General features: G+C 42.4%; 2 protein-coding genes across 2 annotated transcripts in view; one reads left to right on the top strand and one right to left on the bottom strand.

Moving 5' to 3' along the window:
- tmem65 (transmembrane protein 65) overlaps positions 1 to 646 on the top strand; it is a 24861-nt gene extending 24215 nt beyond the window's left edge. The window contains exon 7 of the mRNA XM_047604749.1: positions 1 to 646. This exon is cut by the window's left edge and continues 955 nt beyond it. The gene's annotated coding sequence lies outside the window, so the exon portion shown is untranslated.
- An 800-nt stretch (positions 647 to 1446) lies between these two features.
- Positions 1447 to 10000, bottom strand: part of LOC125019798 (protein MTSS 1-like) — a 46918-nt gene continuing 38364 nt past the window's right edge. The window contains 4 exon segments of the mRNA XM_047604759.1: positions 1447 to 6880; positions 7472 to 7628; positions 7752 to 7916; positions 9784 to 9996. Of these exon segments, the coding sequence (XP_047460715.1) occupies positions 6270 to 6880; positions 7472 to 7628; positions 7752 to 7916; positions 9784 to 9996 (1146 nt within the window). The 3' untranslated portion in view covers positions 1447 to 6269.

Genomic DNA, 10000 nt, shown 5'->3' with positions numbered 1-10000 from the left:
TCTGTGACATTTCACATGTAAATCATGACGTCACAGAAAGTAAACGCATGCAGGCGACAGATTAATTAAGATTTCTGCAGCCGGACAATGAGTCATTTGATAAACTATTGAATTATTGCTTTGATGCGTTCACATGTGAGAGACCAGCTCCAAACATCTGGAGGAAAAGGAAAAATCTAAATTAGTGATCTGTCACAGATTCTGTTTCCTCGTCTCGTCTCCTTATTTTTCTGGTTTTAAGTGTTTAGGGGAAAGTGGAGCTCGACGGGTCCTCGGATCAGAAGGAACAAATAAATAAATAATAAATAATGAAAGAAGAAAACGTTTGAACACTATTTTAATGAGTGTTTCATGGACGTGGAGACGCCGGTGTCTCGTTAGAAGAGGACGAGGACAGTTCCCGACGTTAGCAGCATGCTGTTCGTTTTGTATCATCTCACAAGAAGAAACCTTTATATAATGTCTGTGTTTTTCTATGAGGATGAAGTTTTTTTGTTGTTGTTTTGAAGCTATGAACAAAACTTTGAGGATGTTTTGCTGCCATCTTGTGGTGAGTCCGGAGCATGACTTATACTTTAAGCCTGTAATGAATGCGTTTCTGTGCAGTTGTTCTAAAAACTAATAAATGTGGGAGTTATTTACAGGATGATGGACCTCTCTCTCTTTTCAGTTTTTTATTTTATTTTATTTTATTTTATTAATTTTTTGGAGCTGGAAGTGACCATATTTGGTCACTATATTTTTTTGCGCCCAGTTTGGAGACGTTTTCTCATTGAACTAAATGAGAAGGTGTCTCCAGACTTTTGACTGGTGGTGTATGTGCATCTGCTCAGTGTCTTTAAAGATTAAATGATCCTTTATTTCCAGTCTGAGCTCCAAGTGTATGTTAGAAAAATCTGTTTAAAATATAAAGCAGCTCTCACATTTACTTAACTCAAAGTAGATGCATCTATAATTTATATATATAAAAATATATATATATTTTTATATATATATTGGAAAATTTTTAAATTTGAAAAGTCTTCAGTGGTAAAACTTTTATTTTTATGTCAGTTTTTCCAAAGTGTTAAAGTTTTATAACTGTTGAAAACTCTGAAAGTTTCTTTCTGCATCAGCTAAAGTTTAAAGTCAGTTTTTAACAGGAATATTTAAATGTTTAAATTTCCCCTAAAAATAATAAATTCACTTCTGAACTATTTTATTTAACGAACCATGAAAACAACATTTATAACATGAACTCTAAATTACATCTCACAACAGAAAGTAGTTATATTAAACAGAATATTTTTCTTCATTTCTTTTTCTCTTATAAATAAATAAAACATATTTAATTATTTATTTACTTAATATTCTTCTCTTGGTTTATTAATATTAATAAGTTTAATATTTATGCTCCTCTGACGTGATAAACTAATAATAATAAATGAATGATAATAAAAACAGGTCTGTATTTGATCAGTTTTATTCAGGGACGATTCAAATGTCTCGCATGGAAAAGTCAGACCAGAGATAATCTGAACATCCTAAACAGTCAAAGTAAAGACTTTCCTACTTCAGCCTCGTTAAAAAAGAATAAAAACATAAAATAAATCAATCAAAATGCAGGTTTCCTCAGATGCACCTGGTTCGCTACGGTTTTATTTAAAAAAAAAGAAAAAAAAAAGAATCAGCTGTTACACATAGAAAAACAAACAGACACAAACATGTCGATTTATTAAAACTCTTGATGGTTTAAATGATTAATAATGTAATAATCTGATTAACAGTACAGACTTTACATTCATTTCTTTTTTAAATAATAAAACCTCACAGAGAACTCATTTAATCTACAGTTTACAGGATCTGATCTGGTGTTTCTTTGCTGATGACTCATCCTGAACGAAGGGGCGTGAACTAATTGTAGCCCCGCCCTCCAATCAGAGCAGACTGGGTAAACCTGGGAGGTCTAGATGATTTAATACCTTTTACATTTATCAACAGAAATATAATAATATAATAAGTCACGTCCAGTCAGATTTAACTCTTTGTATTATTTCCCTCCGCAAACGTCCCCACTCCCCATTTTAAATATTCAAATTATATTCAGCAAATGTTTGATATCATGAGGGAAACTGTTTTAGGAGAGAGCACCTGAAGTAGGAACATAAAAAAAAACAAATGTAGAAAATTTGGCAACTTGTCTGAAATAAAAGGCGTTAAAGGGTGAAGACACACACAGAATAAAGACCTGTGGACACAATGAGGACACAATGAGGACACACTGAGGACACACTGAGGACACACTGAGGACTAATCCTCGTCCTCAGCGTGTGAGACCATTAAAACAGACGCAGTAACAGTGTGAACAGGCTCAAACATTCGGCTTCATACGCTTGTTATCGCATCAGCTACACAACTGTTCTCTGAAACCTGCACCGAAATGAAACAAAAACATTTATTTTATATTTATTTATAAAAGCGGACGGGCTTCAGAGAGTCTTCATAGAGTAGGAAACAGATTTAAACGGCAGGCGGTGTCTAAAATGCTTTTTCTAGGTCGGACGGAGCCGAGGAAATAAGTTCGGGTAGAAAAGAAGCGAACCACATGCATATTAAATATACGTGTTAATAGGTTAGAAACGGAACAGCTGGCAGTTTAGAAAGGCAACACATAAAAAACGAAACGAATTAACAGGGAAAAGATGACGCCACATTAATGTCACAGTTTGTTTTTATGCAAAATTAGATCAACTCTGTTACACGTAGATGGATTTTAGTCGGAGCCGTTTAATCCCAGCGTTTAGTCACCGGTCAGCGACGGAAGCCTTAGCTTTAGCCTTTTAGCTTTAGCTTTAGCCATAGCCTTAGCCTTAGCTTAAGCCATAGCCTTAGCTTTAGCCATTGCCTTAGCCTTAGCTTTAGCATTAGCTTAGCCATAGCCTTAGCTCCTCTAATGCTAAGTCTGCAAATACACGATCTGTGTTTACAGGGTTTATTTGTTTAGGTTAGAAGAGAACATAATTTAACCACAGCAGTTTATAAGCCTGAACGCTGCTCATGAACGTGTTAGAGAGATTCTGACTTTTGTGTCTTTGAAAAGAGACAAAGACCATGAATGAGCTCAAAGTGGTTTAGTTCTGGAGGAATCAAAGCTGGAACACAGTTAAAACGTCGTTGTGTTGGTTGAATCCTTTAATGGTTTTTATGAGTGAAACCAGAGGAAAACGACATATTGGGTTTTACGATCGTAAAGTTTAAAATATGTCCGGGGAAAATGTCGATTTTCCCCACGGCCTCATCCTTTCATCATCCCATTAGCATGCTAATGCTAAACTGTTAGCCTCCTAGCAGCGGTTCTCTCCTGACTCTTGGCTGAAGTTAACACAGTTTTTATCAGAAACTCAACGAGCGACGATTCAATAATTCATGTAATAGTTTGTTCAGAGCTAAAAGCTAACAGCTAAGAGCTAAAAGCTAAAAGACTTCCAACATGGCGGCGCAGCGTAGGACCAAACGATAAAACTCCAGACCAGCTCAGGCACCTCTCAGGATGTTGTGTTTTCTCTCCAGTATCATGAACACTTTAATATTTTAATATTTTAACTTGTGTATTTGAATTTATTAAGACAGGGACCAGTCTAATGACTCCGTATTCATTCGTCTGGAAGTTCATCTAAATCTATTCTTTGAAAGTTCACTATTGCTACAACTTTTACACAGACCAGATATAATTATTTGACTTTTAAATATATGGATCAGGTTATTGCAGCGCGCTGTCCCAGGATTATTAGATATTAAAACACTGACTCTGCAGCAGCTTCACTAAAACACAGCTGCTCATTAACACGTGTGCAGACACGGATCCACGTTACTTCAGTTTGCTACGGATACTGCTCCTGTTTAAGAGTAAACTAACACACTGTCCGGTGCTACACGGTCGGCAGGAGATTAACACACGTCACAGATTCTACGTCTGCGACGTTAAATTATAACTGGAACCATGAACTCAGGGTTTTTTTTTTTTTACTTGGCTTTTGTGCATTTTTGAATTTGTTCACATCATAAAAGTGCTTTATAGGAAACTGAGTGTTAAAAATAATAATACAAGAATTAAAAACAGGTAAAATAAGCGTTGAACAGTCCCGATGGTCTGACTCTGACTCTGACTCTGAATGAAGGTGGAGGAAGCCTTCATGACCTGGTTACCACGAGCTCCCGGTTCAGTTTGTGCACAAACTAATAATAAGTTACAGCAGCACTGGTCTGAGCTGATAATAAATGTAAAAGGTTTCAGGATCTAAAAGGACGAAAACTTTAACCCTCAGACAAATTCAGGGACGTTTTTGTCCATTTGAGACAAACTTTCCTCTTCATTTTGACTGTGTCGGTTCATATGGCACAATGTTGTGTAACAAAGTCTATCTCTACACAGATTTAAAATAATTAATATATATAATTAATTAGAACACTGTAAACAAACATCCACCACCCTCCTGTGTCCTTAGTGGACAAAAAGACCCATGAAAAATAAAACTGCTATAAAAACTGAGCTCATTTATATATTTTTCATATAATCACTTTACAAAAATACCAAAAATTAAATCAATTTAAGGAATTTTAAACATTTAAATTCCACTTTGATAACTTGAAGTCACTGTTGTTGTTTTTTACAAAAAATAAATAAATATTAAATCAAACAAAATTAGCTGTTTTCCATAAAACATTGACCAGTGACCAACATTATCTAAAATATTCACTTGTTTGCATCATTAGTTTTCTTGTCAGATTTAAAATTTACGACTAAATATGTCCCATTGACTTCCATTATAACCACGTTTATTAATGTCTCAGCCATGACACAATAAAATCACTCATTCTGTGATATCAGGGTTCATTCAGGAGAAAATGGTCAGATTTGTTATTTTTAGTGTTCAGTAGTAAAATCCATTTCGCTCTATGAATAAAATGTTTGATACGTCATTAACTTCTGTCCTTGTGTCATTGAGTTTAGCAGCTTTTTGAATGTGTGACTTCAAGGATCAAACAAACTTTAAAGGGTTAAAATCCTCAAAATGACTGAACTCTTGGTCTTTTTGTAAAGTGTTGAAGTGGTTGAAGAGATTTATGCAGAAAAAATCAGAAATAAATACGAATCAGTTTAGTTTTTATAGGAGTTTCTGGATGTGGACGTTTTTGTTGGGATGATTCGATTGGATCAAGAACTTCAACCAATCGGCTGCAGCGTTGGGAGCTTTGAACGCTAGCGGGGAGTTAGCATGTAGCATGTTCGTTAGCAATTCTCTGCATGTTTGTGAGGAAAAACCTAGAGCTGCCAGTGGTTCCTGTCACCGAGGTCAAGACTCGGGTCTGACGGCTTCGCTCCACCTTTAATCCATCCAGGCGCTGGCGTCCTGATCCAGTCCCGGGACTTTTATTCCCTCATGGATCTAATTTAAAAGGCAAAATGGTTCATTTGTACTGGAGCCAACTCTAGAACATGCAGTCAGTCGACTGTTAGCAACAAACACTCTGCAGCTCGCTACTCTACATGTACAAATACTCAAACACCCTCTATCTATGACCTTTACACTTAAAAAAACCTTAACATTAATAATAATAATAATAATAATAATAATCCAGCATCCTTTTGAATTAAATATGTCTAAGTAGGATCCAGCACTCGGGCTTTTGGCACCTTTAGAGGAAATGGCGACTACGTAAAAGGAGCGAATGGAGAACGAACACACACATCAAAATAGAAATATGTACACACACAAATAGTGATTTGATCTTCTGAAAATACTCCCACGTCCTTCCAGCTCTCCCTCCTTCATCCATCCTCACTTCCTTCCTCTCACTGCTCACCTTAGTTTCATTTCATTAATTAATTAATTCATGTCCCTTCAACTCTCGCCTGAAGTTGCCGAGGAAACGATCTGAGATCAGTGGAGTTCAGCTGCAGATCTTCTTCCGTCCTCGTCCTCATTTCGCTCCGATCCATTAAGCGTGAAGGAGATTGTTGTGGTTCTGATTGTGTACGTACAGGTTGTGTTACTCCAGGATCAGTGCAGTAATAAATAAATGAAGAGTGTAAATATGAAAACTTTGAGAGCTGATCTCCATCAGTTTCCGGGCAACTTCCTCCTTCCCTTCGCACCACTTCACCTTTTCTTTTCCTTTTCAGTATTCTGAAGCCGTGGCCCCCAGACCGGCCCCCAGACCGGCCCCAGACCGGCCCCCAAACCGGCCCCAGACCGGCCCCAGACCGGCCCCAGACCGGCCCGGGCGTCTCAGTGGATACTCGGAGCAGACCGGTCGTTGCTCGTGGTCTTTTTGAGCCGGACCCCTCGTCTGATAGCCACCAGGAAGTCCTCCACCTCCCCGTACTCCGTCTCCTCCAGGAGCTCCGGGAGGGGCCGCCGCTCCCACTCCGAGGGCCGGCCCCCGGGCTGGGGCGGCGGGGAGGGCGGGTCCGACCCCTGGCCCTGCTGCTGGACCTCCCAGGGGACGGACTTGGGCGACAGCGGGGTGCCGGAGGGGGTCCGATCCTCCGGCGCCGCTCTGCTGGGGAAACCGGGCAGTTCAGGCACAGTCGGGGTCTTGACCGGGATCATGGGCGGCTTGATGGGGATGGGGCCCAGGCTGAGGCCCCCCGAGGGCCGGCGCAGGTTGGGTTTGGAGGACGGCGTCCGTCGGATGGTGGCCACGCCCGGCGTGATGACGGCGGAGGGGGCGGAGGGCAGGCCGGCGGTGGAGGCGGGGCGCTTGGACTGGAACATGCGGCGGTAGGACTGAGTGATGTCGCTGTTCCTGGGGATGGTGGACGACTTATCAAAGTCTGGGGACGCCTGCTGGTCCCCGTCCTGGTCCACACCCACAGAGTAGTAGTCACAGTCTGAGACTGAGGGGACACACAGATAGAGGCTTAAATAGAGTCTATAATAGAAACTATAATAGAGCCTATAATAGAGTCTAATAGAGACTATAAATATAGTCTATAGATAGACTCTATTATAGACTCTATTATAGACTCTATAATAGAGACTATAATAGAGTCTATAAATATAGACTATAGATAGAGTCTATAATAGAGTCTATAAATATAGACTATAGAGTCTATAATAGAGTCTATAAATATGACCCGACGTCATGACGGGATGGGGGCGAGGGAGCCCGGTGGAAGGCGGGCGCTGACTGGAAATGCGAGACTATGTACGGTTCTGGGATGGTGAGACTATAAGTCTGGGAGCTGCTGGTCCCGACTGGTCACACCACGAGTAGTAGTCAAGTGAGACTAGGACACAAGACTATAATATAGAGACTATATATAGAGACTATAGATAGAGACTATAGATAGAGTCTAGAATAGAGTCTATAATAGAGTCTATAATAGAGTCTATAATAGAGTCTATAATAGAGATAGAGACTATAATAGAGTCTATAATAGAGTCTATAATAGAGTCTAAAATAGAGCCCCCCCCCCCCCCACTACCTTGTGAGGGGATGGTGTCCTCGGAGCAGCAGGGGGTGTTGGTCTGGCTGCTGTAGCCGCTGGAGCCCTGGACAGAGTCTCTGCTGGAGCCGTGGATGTCCAGCTGGAGGCCACGGGCCAGAGCTTTGGCCAACTCCTCCCGGGTCTCCCTGTCCACCTGGGGGAGGGGGAGGGGGGTTGGGGGTCAGGACGTCCTCATTATTATTCATGGGTATAGAACATGTAAACTCTCCTGAACACTACGCCTTTATTTCATTTCATTTCATTTCATTGTTCTGACCTTGGGGGACGTCAGGCCGTGGCTTCCTTTAACCCCCCCCTGTGGCTCCTCCCCCCCCTGCGTGCCGCCCTCCTGGTGGCTGCTGGGATCTGTAGTGTCTCTGCGGCTGCTCCTCTTCAGGGTGTTGACCAGGGGCTGGTCGTAGGGACCTGGTTTGGCCCAGTCCTGCACACACACAGTCACTGGCTCTTAGTCTGAGCACTGGATTAACGGGAGGGAAACGTTTAGGAAAATCAGAATCAGATCAATTTCCTGCTCTTTATAAACTGTTTAGTTCCTGGAAGGTTTCATATTTATTTATAATGTATTTATATATTATTATATATTATAATATATTTATCAGGGCTACTGGCCCCATTAATAATGGTTAATTATTATTATTAATCATAATAATTACTTTAACAATGATAAACAATAATAATATTGACAAAACAATTATATTATTGCTACTATTGTTGTAATTATTATTATTAATAATAATATTAAACTAATCCGTTTATGTTTTAATATTTTATATTTTTTATATTTATATTGTATTGTATGTTACTATATATTTTATTATTATTACTTTATAATATTTTGTATGATTTTATTTTATTCTTAGTAGCAGTAGTAATAGCAGTATTTTTTTTTATTACTATTTTACACCTGTACTTGTTTAAACTAATGACTGATTTCCTGTTGCATAACACACTGAGCTCTTTAGTTTTTAGATTTATTTTATTCTGATTATTAGTTAGTATTAGTATTATTATAATTAGTTTTATCATATTGTTATTTTGTCATTTCCCATGTGGATCAATGGAGTCGATCCAAATCTAAAACAGCTTGACCCTGGTTATAAAGTGTCTGATTTTTTACAGCAGGAAGCTGGTTCAAAGGTTTTAAACCATGAGACATGAAACATGCACCAAAATATCAGAGTCTGGTAGAAAGATAAGAAGTAAAATAAGAGGATGAAGACAGAGCTGCAGGAACGAGCTGAGAGGAGAGGACGTCACATGACATCAAATTCAAATCACATCACATGACACCACATGACATCACATGACATCACGTCACATGACATCACATCAGGAGGATGGAGGTGGAGGTGAAGGTGAAGGTGGAGGTGTGGGTGGAGGTGGAGGTGAAGGTGGAGGTGGAGGTGGAGGTGAAGGTGTGGGTGGAGGTGGAGGTGGAGGTGAAGGTGAAGGTGTGGGTGGAGGTGGAGGTGTGGGTGTGGGTGGAGGTGGAGGTGGAGGTGGAGGTGGAGGTGTAGGTGTGGGTGTGGGTGTGGGTGGAGGTGGAGGTGTCGGTGTGGGTGTGGGTGGAGGTGTGGGTGTGGGTGGAGGTGTGGGTGGAGGTGGAGGTGTGGGTGTGGGTGTGGGTGTGGGTGGAGGTGTGGGTGGAGGTGGAGGTGGAGGTGGTGGTGGAGGTGGAGGTGTGGGTGGAGGTGGAGGTGAAGGTGAAGGTGGAGGTGGAGGTGTAGGTGAAGGTGAAGGTGGAGGTGTGGGTGGAGGTGGAGGTGAAGGTGGAGGTGGAGGTGGAGGTGAAGGTGAAGGTGGAGGTGGAGGTGTAGGTGAAGGTGAAGGTGGAGGTGTGGGTGGAGGTGGAGGTGAAGGTGGAGGTGGAGGTGGAGGTGAAGGTGTGGGTGGAGGTGGAGGTGGAGGTGAAGGTGAAGGTGTGGGTGGAGGTGGAGGTGTGGGTGTGGGTGGAGGTGGAGGTGGAGGTGGAGGTGTAGGTGTGGGTGTGGGTGGAGGTGGAGGTGGAGGTGGAGGTGTAGGTGTGGGTGTGGGTGGAGGTGGAGGTGTCGGTGTGGGTGTGGGTGGAGGTGTGGGTGTGGGTGGAGGTGGAGGTGTGGGTGTGGGTGTGGGTGGAGGTGTGGGTGTAGGTGGAGGTGGAGGTGTGGGTGTGGGTGGAGGTGTGGGTGTGGGTGGAGGTGGAGGTGTGGGTGTGGGTGTGGGTGGAGGTGGAGGTGGAGGTGTGGGTGTGGGTGTGGGTGGAGGTGTGGGTGTGGGTGGAGGTGTAGGGGGGGTGAGTGAGATCAAACCTTCCAGGACGGGACTCTGGACGACGGGACGGCTCCGAGCCCCGAGGGGCCGAGAGGAGGGAGCTCTGCAGGCTGAGACCACGGCCAGGAGGGCGACACGGACGAATAGGAGGGCGAGGAGATGGGGGAGGTGGTGGAGGAGTAGGTGAAGTATGGAGGGTGGAGGTGGGAGTCCTGGGCCCCAGCGTGATGGAGGTCAAAGCCGTTTGACAACTGA

This window comes from Mugil cephalus, chromosome 14, assembly GCF_022458985.1.
Source record: "Mugil cephalus isolate CIBA_MC_2020 chromosome 14, CIBA_Mcephalus_1.1, whole genome shotgun sequence".
In the NCBI taxonomy this organism is placed as follows: domain Eukaryota; kingdom Metazoa; phylum Chordata; class Actinopteri; order Mugiliformes; family Mugilidae; genus Mugil; species Mugil cephalus.
This window is presented reverse-complemented; position numbering and strand designations above follow the sequence as displayed.